Source organism: Heterocephalus glaber, unplaced genomic scaffold (assembly GCF_053883595.1).
Source record: "Heterocephalus glaber isolate CG9 unplaced genomic scaffold, H.glaber_assembly_v1.0 deba00001730, whole genome shotgun sequence".
NCBI lineage: Eukaryota > Metazoa > Chordata > Mammalia > Rodentia > Bathyergidae > Heterocephalus > Heterocephalus glaber.
In genome coordinates, this window is record NW_028258441.1 from 272,849 (window position 1) to 292,641 (window position 19,793).

The 19,793-nt window shown below is 40.3% G+C and overlaps 1 protein-coding gene across 3 annotated transcripts; it reads left to right on the plus strand.

Moving 5' to 3' along the window:
* The first annotated feature begins 3,833 nt into the window (after window positions 1-3,833).
* On the plus strand, window positions 3,834-19,011 carry Nkrf (NFKB repressing factor). 3 transcript variants are annotated; one of them, XM_087199877.1, is made up of 4 exons: window positions 3,834-3,889; window positions 4,243-4,566; window positions 14,881-15,011; window positions 16,047-19,011. In XM_087199877.1, exons 2-4 carry the CDS (start codon window positions 4,301-4,303, stop codon window positions 18,002-18,004), a joined length of 2,355 nt encoding a protein of 784 aa, XP_087056003.1. In that variant the 5' UTR covers window positions 3,834-3,889; window positions 4,243-4,300; the 3' UTR covers window positions 18,005-19,011. The 3 variants fall into 3 exon arrangements, with proteins under 3 accessions (XP_087056003.1, XP_087056004.1, XP_004872217.1); XM_087199878.1 differs by lacking the exons at window positions 3,834-3,889; window positions 4,243-4,566 and adding exons at window positions 4,626-4,936; window positions 14,159-14,208; XM_004872160.4 differs by lacking the exons at window positions 3,834-3,889; window positions 4,243-4,566 and adding an exon at window positions 4,626-4,936.
* The last annotated feature ends 782 nt before the right edge of the window (window positions 19,012-19,793 follow it).

Below are 19,793 nucleotides of genomic sequence, written 5' to 3' on the forward strand. Positions count from 1 at the left end.
CCCGTGTTTCTCTTTTTCGGTTGGGTCTTTCTCTGCTTTGGGGATCAAGGTGATGCTTGCTTCCAGGAATAAATTTGGGAGTATTGCTTCCCTTTCAATTTCATTGAAGAGTTTAAACAATAGTGGCAGTAGTTCCACTCTAAATGTCTTGTAGAATTCAGCAGTGAAGCCATCAGGACCTGGGCATTTCTTAGTTGTTAAGTTTTTAATTATGTTTTCAATTTCATTGATTGATATTGGGTTGTTTAGAATTTTTAGGTCTTCTTTGTTCAACTTTGATAATTCATAAGTATCTAGGAATCTGTCCATTTCTTCTGTGTTTTCCATCTTATTGGTGTATAGGTTCTCGAAATAGGTATTGATGATCCTCTGGATTTCTGCTGGGTCTGTTGTAATTTCATCCTTTTCATTCATAATTGCACGGATTTGGGCTGTTTCTTTCCTTTTTCTGATAAGGTTTGCTAAGGGTTTGTCAATTTTGTTTATTCTTTTGAAGAACCAACTCTTGCCTTCATTGATTTTTTTGTATCGTTCTCTTAGTCTCCATTGCCTTGATTTCTGTTCTGATCTTTATAATTTCCTCCCTTCTATTGTAGGGGACAGGGGAAGGGGACGTTACCAGAACCTCTGCAGTTAGTCCTGGTCTCCTGCGAGCCACGGCAGCACATGGCGAATTACAGGAAAGGTAGAAAAATGAGACCGAGAAGAAGCTGAGCTTTGGGTCTGATCAGTGCTGCTCTGGGCAGCAAAGACAAAAGCCCCCAGCTTACCACACCTTTTATTCAGTACATCGGGAGAAACAAATGTAACAAATGACTTGCAGAGAGTTCAACAGTTCACATTGGGATAAACAAGGTGTAACGGAAGGCTTGCAGAGAGTTCAGTACATCTCCGGCAAACAAGATGTTAATCAGTCCAAGAACAATGAGGAACTGAGCAGATGTTTGTTCTCCCAGGATGTTTCTTGTCCTGGAGAATCACAGCATCACTGGATCACTGAAGTCTCAGTTGTGACCGGAGGACAAACTGGAGTTACTCTGTAGCTGGGCTGTAGGCAAGAGAACTAGGCTAACCAAATGATTTATCCCTAGAATTATGTAGCATTGCTCCCAACATTCTATGAGCTTTGGGTTTGTCCTGCTCTTCTTTTTCTAGAAGCTGGAGGTTCAGCATCAGGTTGTTTAATTGGGCTCGTTCTGTTTTCCTAATATGTGTATTCACTACTATGAATTTCCCTCGTAAGACTGCTTTCATTGTGTCCCATAGATTCTGATATGTTGTATTGTCATTGTCATTTAATTGAAGGAACTATCTGATTTCTTCTTTAATTTCCTCTCTGGCCCATTGGTTATTCAGAAGTGTGTTGTTCAATTTCCATGTGTGTATGAAATTTTTGTGGTTTCTTTTGCTATTGATCTCCAATTTCATTGCACTATGGTCTGATAATATACAGGGGTTAACTTCAATTCCTTTGCACTTACCTAAATATGTTCTATGAGCGAGTATGTGGTCTGTTTTGGAGAACGACCCATGTGCAGCTGAAAAGAATGTGTATTCTGATTTTGTGGGGTGGAACACTCTGTAAACATCTGTTAAGTGCATTTGTTCAGGAGTCTGATTGAGTTCTAGTATTTAATTGCTTGTTTTTTGTGTAGTTGATCTATTTATTTGTGACAGTGGGGTATTGAGGTCCCCCACTATTATACAATGCTGGTTTTGATGAAGGTTGGTAGCTTAGCCTGTATCTTAGTCAATTTGTGCTACTCTAACAAAATACCTAAGCCTGAATCTCTTATAAAGAGCAGAATTTTATTTCTCACAGTTCTGCGGACTGGGAATCCATCCAAGATCAAAGCACCAGCAGGTTTGGTTGTCTGAGGAGGGCTGTTCTCTGCTTCCAGGATGATTTCTTGTTGCTGCATCTTTTAGAGGGAAGGAATACTATGTCCTCACATGATATAAGGTAGATGGGGAAGTGACCAAATGCTGCATGAAGCCTGTTTTATAAGGGCCTTAATCCTACTCAGGAAGGAATATTACCACTCCTTCCCTAATCACCTCTTGAAGGCTGTACCTCTTTTATTTCCCCCAGTATTGTGGACCAAACCAAGAACATTCTGCATACCAGGCAAGTGCTTTACCAAGCTACATCCCTGGCCCTTTTAAGATTTTATTTTGAGGGCCGGGGATGTAGCTCAGTGGTTCCGCTACCTGCCTTGCAAGCGCGAGGATCTGAGTTTGATCCCTGGTACCAAAAAAAAAATTGTTTTTATTTTGAGACAGGGTCTGCCTAAATTTCCTAGGCTGGCCTTGAATTTTGCAACCCACCTGCCTTAGCCTCCCAAGAAAATGGTATTAAGGGCCCTATCTCTTAATGACATCAGAGTGGCCGTTAAGTTTAAACTCCTGAATTGTGGAAGGGACATAATTATAGCAAGATGAAATTAATGAAATTATAAAATAACTAATTAGCTTAAAATGTAGTTTTCAAGAAAATGTATTTCACTAGGTTGGAACAATGGGGAAAGCATTCAGTCATTCATTCAATTCAATGAATATCTATGACATGCTTATAGGAGCCAGGTGATTTCCCTGCTCTCACAGAGCTGACATTCTATTTTGGGAAAGATAAACGATTTTTCAAATAAAGTTCAAAAGTTGCACATGCTGTGAAAAAAACAGGGCAAAGCAATGGGAAATTACCGAAAGAACACTGGGTGAAGAAGAGTCAGGTGACCTAAAATCTGATCTCATCATTGCCAAAAATTCTCTACTGCCTTCAGCAAGTCAATACTCTTGGCTTTATTTTCCCCACTCACATAATGATGACTTGAATTTCTTTCTAAGCTTCCTTCCTAGTATGGTATTCTTTGACTGGATAGTTCAAAGACTGTCATTACTTACATAAATATGACTGCTTACCATGTAGACAGACATGGAAATAATGATGGTACAGTGTGAAAAGTGCTGTTTATCCTCCCCTCTTGTCAATCCAATACACCTCTACACTTAAGTTGTGCCATATAGTTAGAAATATGTCATTAAAGAGTTAAAGAGGGCAATAAGTCAAAGCCACCGCTTCCAGTAGCCCTGCTTGTGGTGGAACATTCAGCTTTATACAGGACTATTTTTCTCCACCAAGACTGTAATCTACAGTGGTTTGGCCATTTGCTGCTGCACAGCTTTTGACCCTTGTCTTTGGGCCCCTTTTGTATTTTGTAATATTGTGCACGCTTTAAACTGATATATAAAGTGGAGAATAATTTGCTGTCATGATCAAAACTCTAAAAACGGAACCGGAGTACGGATGATTAAGCAGGTTGACTAGAGTCTGGCTTGATGGCGCAAACCTGTAATTCCAGCACTGTCGGGGGCTAAGGCAGAAGGATTGCAAGTTTGAGCCCACCCTGGGTAATTTAGCAATTTAGCGAGACCCTGTCTCAATATTTTAAAAGGGTCGAGGACGCGCCTCGGTGTGAGGGATTCACTGTCGCACCGCTTAGGAACCCAAGGAAAATCTGTGGGTGCAGCTGGGTGGTACAGCGCTTGCCTAGCGCGCGCGAGGCCCTGATTCCATCCCCAGTGGTGCAAAGAAAAAAAGTAAGAAAGAACTTCTGGTAAAACCGTCAGGCTCACCACTGCTACCAACAATGACTTGAGGGCATCTTCCAGGCACTTAAAGGAACCATAATCGCGAACCTAAATGAACATCCATAATTTCCTCCCCGGAGTCCCCGCCCTCCGCTTGTCAACATAGTGCGTCAAAGGTCTATAGTCGTTTTAGGAAAGAAAAAAAGTAGGTTTCGCGAGATTATGCGACGGGATTTCGAAGTTAAGGAACAGTCTCGGCGCCTGCGCACTGGTCTCACCACTTCGGGGCCGCACGCGGGTAGGTGACTAGAGCCCAGAGGAGGGGGAGCGGAACGTGCTGGTGTCTTTTTTTTTCCTTCCCTCTGCTGGTGCAGTCCCGTGGTTCTGCGGGTCCGAGAAGGTGCAGGGCACCCGGCCTTACTTGGCTTTCACGGCTCTCCTGTAAGTGCGGAGGGAGCCCTCCTGCTCCTCCACGAGTTAGAGGAGTGCAGCAGTCGCGAGCCCCAGTGTCTGAACGTGAGCTTGTGCTCCTTGTCCCTTTTAACGTTAGCCCCCACGCACACACTCCAGTCCCCCAGAGTTGGTCTTGGCACCTCAGCGCCCCCCTCCTCACCCGGCCCCTCCCAATCCATCCCTGTTCCTGCTGGCTAGCTGGATCGCAGTCAGTAGTCGGCTTCGTCCCTGAGGTCCGTGCTTGGAGGCGGAGAAGATGGCTGGAGGACGTCTGCTGTTGGGGGGCGACTTCCTGTCGCCGCCGCCGCTGCCCCCCCTCCCGCCGCCGCCGCTGCCGCCCCTCCCGCCGCCCCCGCCTGAGCCAGTGCTGGAGCAGTGGCGCTATAGCCACGAAAGTGACTGGCAGTGGGCTCTGCGGCGTAGCTTCATCTGTCGACACCTGCACAGCTATCCTGGGGCTGCCCTCGATCAGCTCCTAGCGCTCTCTGCCGCCTGGACCAACCACGTTTTCCTGGGCTGCAGGTGAGGAAGGTGTTAGGGGATGGGGAGGAGAGAGACATCGGTTTGTTGGGGGGGATTAGGGATGAGGGTGAAGGATCGGTGATGGATGGAGGTTGGATTAGGAACAGCGGTGAGGGAGATCGGTGATGGTGGCTGGGATGAGGACGGGAGTGGGATGCAGATGATGGCTCGGAGACTGGAAATTTGAAGGTGCTGGAGGACACCAGAGGCTTTACTACTGGCCTGGGGGTAGGGTGGCCGACCGCGGTGGCAGGGAATGACATAACAGCTAGGAGGGTGCAGAGATCAACGGCCCCTCCCGGACCAAGGATGGAGATAAAGCAGCTCTTGGAAGACGATTATTAAGAGGTGGTCATTGCGGTTGATGAAGGTATTGGGGGAAGTGAGAAATGAATAGCAGAGCCTCAGACCTGCGTAGAGACTTCCGAAGATGCAGTATACGCAGAGAATATTCGATGGAGCTGCGGGGGTGGGGAGGGGGAGGGGACGCTGCGGTTCTAATCTTAGTCTCCTGACCACTGTCTTCTTCCATCTCCATTAGATAAAACACCCCCTCCCCTACTTGCAGTCCCCCAGCAGGGTTTTTCTTACTGTCTGCTTCTGCTAGGGAGGTAGTATGGTATGTGTCAGGTCTCTGAGCCGCAGCAGCGTCAGCCTTGCTTGTAGATTTGCGCATGACGTCTCTGGACTCCAACAAAGAAATAGATATATCTGCTGCAAATATGGATTGCTCTCTTTTTACCTTAAATGGGATAAGAAGGATTAACATTTGGTGTTTGGTCAGGTTTTTAGGTGCGTGTGTGTGTGTGTTTTCCCCTTTCCTAGAACCTGGTGGCTCCTGAACAGGCCTCTTTGGAAGCTCTTTGCCTTCAATGGAGACTGCAGTATGGTTCCAACGCAGTTTTTTTTTGAACAAGCTATTTGGACCTCTATCCTTCAGAACCCCCAAATTGGCCTTATACTTGAACTAATCATTCCTTTGACAGACTGGGAGGCTTTTTTGGGTGAAATTCCTGTGTAACAGTCATTTTTTTTACTAGGAATTATGAGAAATTATGGAAAATGACCAGATCCAATTCAATTCTTGGAATGACTATAAAAAATGCATAAAAATAGGATTGCGCAGTACTACCCTTAGTTGTTAAATATGGCATCATCCATTGTGACATTTTGCTCTCATTACAGAAATGTATTTTTTCATGTCTTCTCTAGGTTAGTATAATTTCTATCTCCAGAGATGATGAGTATTTCACTGGAGGAACTGGTTACTGTTGGGGAAGCCTCAGTAATTAATAAAGTCAGTTAAATCCAGTTAACCTTCACCTAACAGTATTTTTACAGTTGAAAAGATGCCTTTATCAGATAATGGTAAATCTACTTAGTATCACAGAAGGCCATGGGGAATCGGAGTCCTTAAATCTTAAATAGGGGAGTCGGATAACCATCCTTTGTTCTAATAATAAAATTTACCTTCTAGAATGTAAGCTTTTGAGGCAAAAAGGATTTTACTTTCTTGTTCACATCTTTATCCTCAGTGCCCAGAATAGCTGCTCAATGAATGTAGGGAGTGAATGGATGTATGTAGCTTAATAATGTAGAACACATTCTAAATATTTTTTATCTCATTTAACAGCAATCTTGAGAGTTAGATGGTATCTCATTTTTTACAGCTAAATCAATGGAGGCCAAGAAGTTTAAAGACTTGTCCAAGGTCCCACAATTGGGATTAGGACTAGGGTCTTCTGATGTCCAGTCTTATGCGCTTTCCACTGAGACACAGCTGCCATATTTGGGAAGGATGGACCAGAAATGAAAACAAGTAACTGACATAAACTACGTCATTGTATCCCAGGATTTCATTCCAAGGACACCAGCCTTATACACAGCTAGATCAATAGCACAAACCAAGCCAATGGTGGTTGGCGTTAAAAGCTCAAGCATCCAGGGTGTTTTGTGTGCATGCTTGTGCATCTGTGATAGTGTATGTATTAACGTCATATTACATTGCAGCTAAGTCAGTTCAGTCAGTACAAGGATTGCCATAACGTTATCATGTAGCATAATTGAAAAGTAATGTTCTCATTTTATTTGATAACTTAGATATAGAAGAAAGAGAAGGACTGATAATCTTGGGAACTAGAAACCCAGTGCAGTCTTCCACTTTAGGCAGGCTATGTAGTCTCATCTTGAGATGGGTAAAATCTGTATTCTCGTACGTGATGTTGATGTTTACAGAGCTCTTGTTTTCTGTGATGCAATACTTTTCTCTCAAGCAAACTGCAGAATACATGGTGACATAGCCCTTTCTAAACTTAAATTGTTAATTTGTTTTTCAAGGTTCATGTCTAGAGCAAGTTGTGAACAGTTGCAAAAAGAGAATTCCTTGCACATTTTTCCCCCTCTGACAGGACTTTTTGTGTTCCACTTGAGTTAGGGTGGAAGTAATGTCCTAGTTGAAGGATAGCTTTGAAAATTTATCAAAAGCCCATAACAGGAGAGCTCAAATGTGCTGGGAAGCAGACTGTATTTCATTCTTGTTGGTCGTAGTGGCAATTTCCGTGGAACAAGTTTGAGTATCTTCTTGACTTTGTAATTGTGGTTCTCACACTTGAGCAGGCATCAAAATCACCCCTTCAGCTTGTTAAAGCACAGATTGCAGGGTCTGATTCAGGTCAAAGGAGAGACCCCACAATTTGCATTTCTAAGAAGTTCCCAGGTGGTATTGAGATTGCTGCTGCTCCAGACAAGAGGCTCTGAGAACCCTTGCTCTAGAGAGTAAAATAAAACTGGTTTCCAGTGTGCTTTTTAATCATTTCTTCCCTTGTTGTCCAAGTAACCGGGAAGCTCAAATAGCTGAAACTATTTCTCCTCACTTTTTTGTTTCATAAAAATAACCTACCAAGAATTTTTTTCTGCAAGCAATTTCTAAGATGATGTCTTGTGGCTAATGAAAAATTAGTACAGTCTTCTATTCAACTACACATATGGCACTTAAAGACCTAGAGATGAAGACCCAGAGATTGGTGCAACTTTTACTTAACAATTTATAGTGTTTGTTTATTCGGTAGTGCTGAATATTGAATCCAGGGCCTCATGAATGCTAGACAGCTCTACCACTGAGCTACATCCCCGTTTGGTTACCTGGAGCATTCAGTTTTCCATTGTTGACTAGTAGGATTAGGAGCAAAATCATCTTTAATGAGATATTACTTAATAAGAGAAAACATATCTTAATGTGAGACTATCTTTGCTCCCTTGATTATTTGTTTCTTCTTTTCATCATTGATATGAGACTGGTGTTTGTAAAATAGATGCAAGCTGGATTTATGTTATGAAACGAACTTTGCCCATAGTAGTAGAGTACATATGTCATCAGCTTATGAAGTAGGACTGGGAGCTTTTGAAGGTTTCATCAGTAATCTGGTTGTATGTTATAAAGTATAACATTAGAGTCTTATGAATAAAAAAAAGAGTCTTATGAATAGTTTTGAATGCATAATTTTATACTTTAAAACTCTAAACTGGGCCAGGGATTTAGCTCAGTGGTTCCACCACCTGCCTTGCAAGCGCAAGGTCCTGAGTTCAATCCCCGGTACCAAAAAATCCAAAACTCTAACCTTTGCTTTAATTTCAAATTTCAGTAGTTTAATATATTTGTTAGCTATTTTATAAGCACCTATTACTGAATATTAAAATTCAGGTGCCATTGTTTAATGGTGTATGTTTATATTAGACTTGCCTTAAATATACTTTATATCATATTTCACAATATTGCACATATTTCACTGTATAACCATTAAAACTCATGGGAGCCAGGCATGGTGTTGCACACCTATAATCCCAACAACTCAGTAGGCTGAGACAGGAGGATCACAGTGAGTTTGAGGCCAGCCTCGGCTACATAATGAATTCAAGGCCAGCCTGAGCTACATAGCGAGACCCTGTCTCAAAAAAAAAACCTCACATGGTAGTGAGCTTAGGGTATAGTAGCTCAGTGGTAGAGCACTTGCCTAGCATGTTCAAGTCCCTGAGTTCAATTCTCAGCACTGCAAAAGCAAAACAATCAAACTCATGATAATGTCTGGAGAAAAAGCTTATATGATATAGTAGATTAAGGACAACCCCCCCCACTAGATTGCAAATCACCATAGATGAACAGTTGGTGGGGGAGGATAGAGAAAAATATAAGAGGGCTACACATTTAGCTCAGTGGCACTGCGCCTGCCTCGCGAGCGCAAGGTCCTGAGTTTAATCCCTGGTACCAAATATATATATATATATATATATATATATATATATATATATATATATATATGCATTATTCTTTGAGTAGTCAAATGTTAGATACTCTATGGTCTTTCCCATTCTTGTTCTCACTAGTTGGGCTTTCGTATCATGACTTCCTAATAAAGGACCGAATCTGACTGTTGGCAACCTACACAAAGGTTAATTTTTATAGCCTATGGGAAATATTTGGAGGCAATTGTAATGAACAGGGAGCAGTAAGTAGATACAACAATTATCAGTTATCAGTGCTGGAAGAAACTTGGGAGAAGAGTGTAAATAGAGTGAGTACCAAGTGCATCATTCTCATGTACCATATGGCATTTGTACCATTTTTAGTACTCGGAATCAGTCTTTAATTGAGGGTCTGAAGAACTTTGACTGGAATTCACTTCATCTTATTTTCAGTCTTTTGCTTTCCTCTCTTACTTTGGAAGTTGTACTCCCACATCTGAATGAAAGTGATGTAGAGAATGTATGATGTTTTAGACTGTATGTTCTGACATTCAGATAAGAGTAAATGAAAATAAAATTCTTCTTGCTATTTAAGGGGCCAGGGATTTAGCTCAGTGGTTCTGCTGCCTGCCTCACAAGTGCAAGGTCCCAAGTTCGATCCCAGGTACCAAAAGAAGAAGAAGAACAAGAACAAGAAGTAAAAAGTAATCTTTGCTGGGGATTTAGCTCAGTGGTTCTGGCACCTGCCTTGCAAGCACAAGGTCCCGAGTTCGATCCCTGGTACCAAAAAAAAAAAAAAAAAAGTTAAGAATTCAAAATTCTTCTTGCTATTTAGATACTGATGTTAGGAGCAGCAGCAGTTATCAGGAGGAAATTCAGGTTATAACTGAGCTAGCTTCCGGTAATCTGTTAGCAAAGGCCACCCTTCTTGACTTCTGCTTTTCAAGGAAAGACATCTGATAGATGTGAGAATTATAGTGCTGGAAATGGAAAATGTTACCTTTCTTTGAGTTCAGAACCTATTCATGTAAAGCTTTGATTTTCTTTTTCACAACTTCCCAAATGCAACCAGGAATCAACTCCTCTCTCTTTTTTTTGGAGACAGGGTCTTCCTATGTAGTTCAGGCTGGCCTCAAACTCACAGCAATCCTCCTGCCTCAGCCTCCTGAGTGCTGGGATTACAGGTGTGCACCAATATGCCCAGCTTACATTATTTAAGTCTTAGGCCAGGAAAGTGTTAGAAGGTAGGAGGAGGAAGAAATAGTTCCCATGATAACAAAAACTCACTTGAGCCAATGCTTTTGTCTTTCTGCAGTAAAATGACCCTGTCAAAAAGCCAATCTATTCATAAGGAGCCATTTTAAAAAGATGTATATATAAAGCATTTTCTTATGGTAAATTTCAAACACACAAAAGTAGAGTTTAAAAGTAGAGTCTACCCATCACCCAGAAATGGTGCACAGTCTGTCATGCTACCCTTCTTATTTCACCTCTTGCGTCCCTTGTTTTTTGTTGGTGATAGTCTGAAGTATATTAGAGAAAACCCTAATACCATTTTACCCACAAATACTTAAATATCTTGTTTCTATATTAGATAAGCATTGTTTTTTGATATCAGGGATCAAACTCAGGACCTTGGGCTTGGGAGGCAGGTGGCGGCACCACAGCTAAATCTCTAGCCCCAAGATAAGCATTTTTAAAAACAATCATAGTATCATTTTTCATTCCCAAAAAATTAGTAGTAATTTCTTTAAAATCATCCAATACCTAGTTCATGTTCAGTTTTTTCCATTTGTCTCAAATGTCTTTTTATAGTTGGTTTCTTTGATTCATGATCTAAACAAAGTCTACCCTTATATTTGATTGATCTGTTTTCTTAACCTATAACCATTCTCCCTCTTGCTTTATTTTCATACTATTAATTTGATAAAGATACTGGGTTGTTACAGGGTTATCACAGTGTTACCTCATTCTGGATGTGGCTGGTTATTTTTTTGTTGAATTTTTTTTTTTCAGTACCAGGGATTGAACTCAGGACCTCAGGACCTTGCACTTGCGAAGCAGGCATGGCATCACTGAGCTAAATCCCCAGCTTGGCTGGTTATTTTCTTGTGATGTTTAATAAGTTTCTGCAAGTTAGGGACTTGATTAGGTTCAGGTTCAGTTATTTAGAGGGCAAAAGTACTTTGTAAATATTGCTGTGTATGTTCCCAGAGGGTGCTTGTTTAGTTGTCCCACTTTTAGTGATAGTAAGATGACTTCAACTTTCCAATATCAAAATTTTAATTGAAATTTTTATTGAGATTGTTGTAGATCAATGTACAGTTGTAAGAAATAATACAAGAGGGCTGAGGATTTAGCTCAGTGGCACCATGCCTGCCTCGCAAGCGTAAGGTCCTGAGCTCGATCCCCAGTACCAAAAACAAAACAAAACAAAAAAGAAATACTCAGTACTCTTTATCTAGTTTTTCCAGTGGTAACAATTTATAAAAATTATTCTCTTATAGCACAAGTAGGATAATGACATTGTCATGAACTGATCTTACTCATATTCCCCACATTTTACGTGTGTGTGTGTGTGTGTGTATTTAGTTCTGTAACAGTTTCACCACGTATAGGTTTTTGGTGATTTTCGTAGAGGTTTTTGTTTGTTTGTTTGTTTGTTTCTGTAGTGCAAAGGATTGAACCCAAGGCCTTATGCATTCCAAGCAAGTACTGCCACCAAGCTACACCCCCAACTAATGTGTCGGATTTGGGAGGGGGGGACAGGACAGGATCTTGCTGTGTAGTTCAGTGTGGCCTTGAACTCACTATGTAGCCCAGGCTGGCCTCAAACTTGTGGTGATCCTCCTGCCTCAGCCTCTGAGTGCTGGGATTATAGGCATGGATTACCACGCCCAGCTAGATTTTTGTTTTTTACAGAAGGTTCTGCTGTGTAGTCCAGTATGGCTTCAACTCAGGATCTTCCTTTCTCAGCCTCCTGAGTGCTAGAATTACAGATGTGTTCCCCCCACCCAGCTATGTGTAGGATTTTGTATCTACCAACATAGTGAAGATACTGAATATTCCCAATTTTCTCCTATGTTTTTAATAAAATTTTTATACTTTTACATTTAACCCTATGAGGGTCAGGGATTTAGCTCAGTGGCATCATGCCTGCCTTGTAAGCGCAAGGTCCTGAGTTCAATTCCCGGTACCAGGGAAAAAACAAACATTTAAGCCTACGATACATTCTGAGTTAATTTTTGTCTAAGGAATAAGAGTTAGATTGTGGTTGGTTTGTGGTTGGTTTGATTTGGTTTTGCCTGTAGCACAAGGATTCCTAATATTCTTTTATAACCACATCTATCTATCTTCTCCTGACTCATACACACTGTTGTATGTATTGATCATTCCTTCTCGTTGCTGAGTAGTGTTCCACAGTGTGTATGTATCTGAGTTGAATCATTGAAGGACATCTGGGCTGAGTGCAGTTAGGTCTGTTACAGACAGAGCTGTTGTGAATGTTCATGTTAGAATCTGAGCATTCATTTCTCTGAAATGTCCAAGAATGCAGTTGCTAGGTTGTGTGTAATTGATGTTTAATTATATAAGGAACTGTGAATTGCTTTCAGAGTGACTGTACCAGTGGTGGGGAACCTATGACATGCATGCTGCAGTGGGCTGTTTATTATTGAAAGCTCTATTAAAAGATTTGCCATCACTGGACTTTACCATTTTATATTTCTTTTTTTTTTTGGTACCGGGGATCGAACTTGGGTCTTTGTGCTTGCTCAGCAGGCAGCGAAACCGCTGAGCTAAATCCCCCGCCCCCATTTTATATTTCTACAAGCAATGTCTGAGGGATCCAATTTCTCTGCATCCTTGCCAGCATTTAGTGTTGTCACTATTTTTTATTTGGGCCATTCTGATAGCTCCATAGTGATTTTATACTGCATTTCCCTGGTGACTAATGAATGATGTTGAGCATTTTTCCATGTGCTTATTTGCAGTGTCTAGATACTCTTTGGTGAAATGTTCTATTAATGTCTTTTGTTCATTTTAAATTTTGTTTGGGTGCAACACAGTGTTATAGCACTTGTCTAGCATGTTGGAGACCCTGGATTCAATCCCTGGCACCACAAAAAAAAAAAGTTTGTGTTTTTGTTGAGTTTGGGGATAACCAGTCTTTTGTCAAATGTGTATTTTACAAATATTTTCGCCTAATCTGTAGTTTGTCTTTTTTGCAGGGTCTTTCAAGATCAAAAGTTTTTGGTGTTTTTTTTTTTTTAATTTTGATGTGTTCCACTTCTCACTATTCTCTTTTATGGATCATACTTTTGGTATTAAGTCTGAAAACTGTTAGCCTAGCCCTAAATCCTGAAAATTTTCTCCTATGTTTTTAAGTAAAAGTTTTGTAAGTTTACATCTAAGTTCGTGATATATTTTGAGTTAAATTTTGTATAAGGTGTGAGAGATTATGCTTGGTGGTTTGATTTGGTTTTGCCTATAGCTTCCCACTTGCTCCAGCACCATTTGTTATAAAAGCTACACTTCCTCTATTGAATTACTTTTCTTTTTTTTTTTTTTGGTACTGGGGATCGAACTCGGGTCCTGGAGGTTGCGCAGCGGGCAGCGAAACCACTGAGCTAAATCCCCGGCCCAATTGAATTACTTTTGTTTTTGTTTTTTTTCCCTCCGGGACCAGGAATTGAACTCATGACCTTGTTCTTGCCAGACAGGTGTGGTGCCACTGAGCTACATCTCCAGCCTGAATTACTTTTTTTTTTTTTTTTTTTTGTACCGGGGATCAAACTCAGTCACTTGCAGGGCAGGCGCCGGAACCACTGAGCTAAATCCCCGGCACCTGAATTACTTTTGTACTTTAGTCAGCCATCACTTTTAGAATATTTGTGTGTGTCTATTTCTGGGTTCTCCCCCATCCACTTTTCATCAATACATTTATTTTTGTTTTGTTTTGTTTATTTTTGGTACTGGGGATTGAACTCGGGTCCTTGTGCTTGTAGGGCAGGCGGCAGAACCACTGAGCTAAATCCCCAGCCCCTGTTTTGTTTTATTTTTTGAGGCAAGGTCTTGTTGTGCAGTTCAGGCTGGCCTTGTCCTCCTGCCTCAGCCTCCCAAGTGCTGGGATTACAGGCATGTGCCCCCATACCCAGCTCACCAATAGATTTAGCAGCCATTGATTATTTATTATTATGGGTTGCAAAATGGTAGTAGTCTATCATTTATTAGCTGGAATGCATCTAGAAAAGAGATCTTCCTCAACTCTGATTGCTTTGAAATACAGTTTGTATGGGAAAATGCAGAATAAATGCTTTTCTTTCTTCCTTCCTTTAATGTTTACTTGTTGCAGAATAATGACTTGATTCCCTTCATCCTCCAAAGGTGACCAATAATGTGTTAGTAAGTATTATGAACTAATAGCTTTCAACCTATTTGATGTGTTTTAATTCATTTTGGTTACTGTTTATTGATACTCTGGTTGGCTCATGCTGCCAGTAGGAGTCTATTCAGATTGGCTTCTGAGTCTATTTGACACAACTACTATTATCTTGACAGCTTGCTTGATTCTAGGCGCAAGATCTCCCAGGCTCATCTTAGACATTTCCTGCCCCTGGCTTGAAAGCAGCCATTTTTCTAAGGACCCTGATTCCTTTTCATGAGAAATGATGGTGACCACGATCTGGATGTTAGCAACCTAGCAGCTCTTAGCACTCTTAGTACTTCTATAAACATACAAATATAATTATTTACATATGGTACATATGTGAAAGGAAAAAATAAATCATGAGTTTATACTGATATTTTCAATTCAAACTGAAGATAAGGCCTTAGGTAAAATTTCTAGATTTTTATAATTTGTATGTATTATGCTTAAAAATCTTGATTCCTAATAAGTAACATAATCACTCACTTGATAGGTAAATATTTTTAGGATGATTTATTTAGTTTTACAGCCAAGATAACCTGCTGATAAAGTCCTGTGGAAGCAGTGATAAGATTAGCTCGTTTAGAAGCTTTTTAAAAAACTGCATCTTTACCTGCTTTAACTGAAGGTTATATTAACTTAAATAGATACAGCCCTCGATTAATGGAAAAAATTCTGCAAATGGCTGAAGGTATTGATATTGGAGAGATGCCTTCATATGATCTGATGCTGTCCAAAACTTCCAAAGGTCAAAAACGCCACCTTTCAACGTATGATGGTGAGTATACTTGCTTCTGGAAGGTAGGATTTGAAAAAACAATGTGGCTTTTTAAAAAATGATCTGAGTTTGATGTATGATTTTAAATAACACTGGTAACATTGGTTGTGACAGACAAAAGATTTTTAACTTAGGTATAGTTTTTTTTGAGGATGCTAAGCAGAACTGAGAACTAAGAGTACTGAAGTCATACTATAATGCTGCCCTTCAAGTCGGTGCCATGGAACCTCCTTTTAACTAGAAAAATCTTATACTGTGATCATTTGAGCATCTAAGTAACTAAATCCTCTCAGATAGGTCCAGACTGGGCCAGTTTTCTACTGAGTAGTGTTATAAGGAGGAAGTGGCTGATACAGTCTCATCAGGTTCTTCCGTAGCTTTAGATTTGATATCCCCCACAAATCATTGATTTCTGGCTGTTCTAAAAATAAAATGTAGCAAATACCCTTCTGTGTAGATTTGGACAGAACTAAGGTTTTGACTTTGAAAACCTGTGGAATTTTTTGATACTTTTTTCTTTGATTTTTTTTAGTCACAACTGTGTAAAACACCATCACAGAGTTACTCACCTCATACAGAAGAGAAAGGTTTTGTAGATGCTTTTGGTCATTGTCTCTGTTGCATTAGAATCATCTGTACCATTTGGATTCCTTCCGTGAGCTTTTCTGCACAGATGATAAGAGCTTTACTAAAACGCCATTCTAGTACACTTCACCTTCCAGTACAGGTGCAGAGTATATTTCACCTGTGCTGTAGCTCATTCTACAGAAAGGCATCTACCAGTCACACATGGTGGTTACCTGCATAACTGATTCCATGGTATATTTCCTATCAAGGTCTTTCCTTATGTGTGGAAGGAGAGGGAGCATCCCTCATTATGATGGATTTTTACATTGATGTGACTTGAAGTTTATGTGATGGGACATATTTTACCAACAGCACAGCTTGCAAGTAATAGGACTGGTACTGTTTTCCTGCTTGGTTCATTTGAAATATTTTCTTTTTAATGAATTATAAATTTCACTCATTCTATAGGTCAAAATCCTCCTAAAAAGCAAGCCAGTTCCAAATACCATGTGAGACCTCATTTTGAGCCTGTACATTTTGTAGCTAGTAGTACAAAAGATGAAAGACAGGAAGATCCTTATGGCCCTCAAACAAAAGAGGTGAATGAGCAAACACATTTTAGCAGCATGCCAAGAAACATCTACCAAGATTATACTCAAGACTCTTTCAATGTCCAAGATGGGAATTCTCAGTATTGTGATTCATCAGGATTTATTTTCACGAAAGACCAACCTGTAACAACCAACGTGTATTTTGACAATGGGAACCCTGCCCCAAGCAGCACATCACAGCAGGCAAACTCTCAGTCAGCTCCTGAGCCTTCACCATCGCAGACATATCCTGAGTCAGTGGTAGCCGAGAAGCAGTATTTCATTGAAAAATTAACAGCAACTATCTGGAAAAACCTTTCTAATCCAGAGATGACTTCTGGATCTGATAAAATTAATTATACCTATATGCTAACTCGCTGTATTCAGGCATGTAAGACAAATCCCGAGTATATATATGCTCCCTTAAAAGAAATCCCTCCTGCTGACATACCCAAAAATAAAAAACTTTTGACAGATGGTTATGCTTGTGAAGTTAGATGCCAGAATATCTACTTAACTACAGGTTATGCTGGCAGCAAGAATGGGTCCAGAGATCGAGCTACTGAGCTAGCTGTAAAACTCTTGCAAAAGCGTATTGAGGTTAGAGTTATCCAGCGAAAATTCAAGCACACAATTGGAGAGGACCTTGTGGTATGCCAGATTGGCATGCTTTCCTATGAATTTCCTCCAGCTCTGAAACCACCAGAAGACCTGGCAGTGATGGGCAAAGATGCTTCTGGGCAGCCCATTTTTAATAACTCTGCCAAACACTGGACCAATTTTGTCATTACAGAAAATGCAAATGATGCAATTGGCATCCTTAACAATTCTGCCTCGTTCAACAAAATGTCAGTTGAGTACAAATATGAGATGATGCCAAATCGCACATGGCGTTGCCGAGTGTTTCTACAAGATCATTGCTTAGCTGAAGGTTATGGAACCAAGAAAACAAGTAAACATGCAGCTGCTGATGAGGCTTTGAAAATTCTTCAAAAAACACAACCCACTTACCCATCTGTCAAAAGCTCACAGTGCCATTCAAGCTCTTCATCCAGAGGATCTGGAAAGAAGAAAGATATAAAGGATCTTGTAGTTTATGAGAACTCTTCCAATCCTGTGTGCACTCTGAATGACACAGCTCAGTTTAATCGAATGACAGTTGAATACGTCTATGAAAGGATGACAGGCCTCCGCTGGAAATGCAAGGTGATTCTAGAGAGCGAAGTCATTGCAGAAGCAGTTGGGGTGAAGAAAACAGTGAAATATGAAGCTGCTGGGGAAGCTGTGAAAATCCTCAAAAAGACCCAGCCGACTGTCATTAATAACTTGAAGAAAGGAACTGTTGAAGATGTGATCTCAAGAAATGAAATCCAGGGCCGCTCCACTGAAGAGGCTTACAAACAACAAATCAAAGAAGACAACATAGGAAATCAGCTGCTTAGAAAGATGGGTTGGACGGGTGGTGGCTTAGGTAAATCTGGCGAGGGCATACGGGAGCCTATCTCAGTCAAAGAGCAGCATAAGCGGGAAGGGCTCGGTCTTGATGTAGAGAGGGTCAATAAAATTGCCAAGAGAGATATTGAACAGATCATCAGAAATTACGCCCGCTCGGAGAGCCACACGGATTTGACCTTTTCTACAGAGCTGACTAACGATGAGCGGAAGCAAATCCATCAGATTGCTCAGAAGTATGGGCTGAAGAGTAAGTCTCATGGGGTGGGCCATGATAGGTACCTGGTGGTAGGTAGAAAAAGAAGGAAGGAAGACCTACTAGATCAGCTCAAACAGGAAGGCCAAGTAGGGCATTACGAGCTTGTCATGCCCCAAGCAAATTGAGATCTTACTAATTTATTTTGTAAATGCCTAATGAGGCAGATTTATTAAAGAAATGCTACATGTTCTGGTTGCAGAGTATATACATTCTTAAAATGTTTCACCTTGTTCGTTTCATATAGTGCTTTATTAGCTAGTGGAACCTGAAGAATTCGATCCACTTGTATTAGCTTAATCTGGCAGATGATATTGTGCAGTCACTGTGTATGTCTTTGATATTGCTGTGCCCCTCAAATTTTAGTAGTTTGTGCAAGCAAGAACATGTCCAAATGGAATTTCACCCCAAGAAATTCACGTTAAAGGGCATAGCACAGCAATCTGCTACAATATGTGAAGTTGCTATTGACTCCAGTAAAACTACAGTTTTAATTCCAGACCTACTGAAAATGTCAGATCATTTTGTATTATCTATTGTCATCTTTGTGTGAAGCCAGTTATAGAATGTTTAACAGTAAATTGTATGTGTAAATGTCCTTACCAACTAAATGATGTAAAATTTTCTTAAAGTAATTTTAGTGTTCTTTTATTTATAACTTCTATCATGTGATTTCCAGAATATTGGAAGTGATTTATTGTATCTTGTGATATATGGGTTTTAACAAATTCTAGTCTTCATGCTGAGAGAGCACTACTTGAGAGAGCAGTTGAAAAGTTTCAAAAACGTAGATTCAACCTGAAGAAAGGAAGCTTGAACTGTTTGTTCTTGGTGCCTTGCAGAGAGACTCACAGCAACTCTTCCTTATAGCTTTCACACGGTTTGGATACACAGTACATCCAGGGCAACCACAGCTGTGGTGGAGCTTGGTAAAAGACTGAAGATACTTTGGTCCTTTGATGAAGAGGTCAGTTGGCTGGTCCCTCTCTCAAAAAGCTTATTAAGCCCCAAAAGCCAACTTTGTAACATATTTAAAACCGCTATTTTCGCTTATTTCTGTAATGTAAAAATAAAGTGTATAAAAAAAGGATTAGTGTATGCTTCCTGAATAAAAAAGAGCCAAAGTTAATCAAAATGGTGGTGTGCTTATTTCTGGGCAGCAGCCTAGTAGCAACACTTTGGGTCTTTGGAAAAGGGAAGTGGTGTTTGCACAAAATATTTCAACCCCAGAGTACATGTTGATAAGCATAATAATTTAGTAGATGGGAACAAATAGCTATCAGTTACCCGCTGAAGTTTTTCCTATGCACCTATATGCCGGCTTCAACCAAATCTTGGGCTGTTTTATGTGATTTTGGTTTTGTATCTCAGATAAACAAGTATAACCTTACCTGTAACAGCAAAGATGAATATTAATAGTGATAGTTAAACACCAATGAAATGATGTTGAGGACGATTACATTATTTTCAGTGTCTTAAAACATTGAACACTGTACATATTTTATTTTTAAAATATTTTACACTAAGATGCTATAGTTAAAAGACTATTTTAAAAGTAAAAAATGGATTAGCCTTTATACCTGGATCTAACTTGTAGGTACTTAGAGTGACTGACAGAGTGTGGTATTTACTTTCTACTGTCTTCCTACAGTATGTGACCTTTTTTTGGCACAGGGTCTTGCTATGTAGTCCAGGTTGGCCCCAAACTTGATGTTGCTCCTGCCTCAGGCTCCCAAGTCCTGGGAGTACAGGCATGTGCCACCACATCTGGTTTATATATTTTTTTTAGCCTACAAGGTTCTCTCAACCTTGCGAAGCAGTGATTTAATGAGTTGGTATAACCTATCTTCGATTCTGTATGTAACAGTGGCTTTAGAAATTATGAGATGTGAAAGCTATACTTGTTTCTCTCTTTAC

Coding starts and splice junctions, on each gene's coding strand:
- Nkrf (XM_087199877.1), top strand. CDS start 4,301: ATGGCTGGAGGACGTCTGCTGTTGGGGGGCGACTTCCTGTCGCCGCCG. Junction 4,567..14,880: donor CACGTTTTCCTGGGCTGCAG/GTGAGGAAGGTG, acceptor TAACTTAAATAG/ATACAGCCCTCGATTAATGG. Junction 15,012..16,046: donor CCACCTTTCAACGTATGATG/GTGAGTATACTT, acceptor CTCATTCTATAG/GTCAAAATCCTCCTAAAAAG.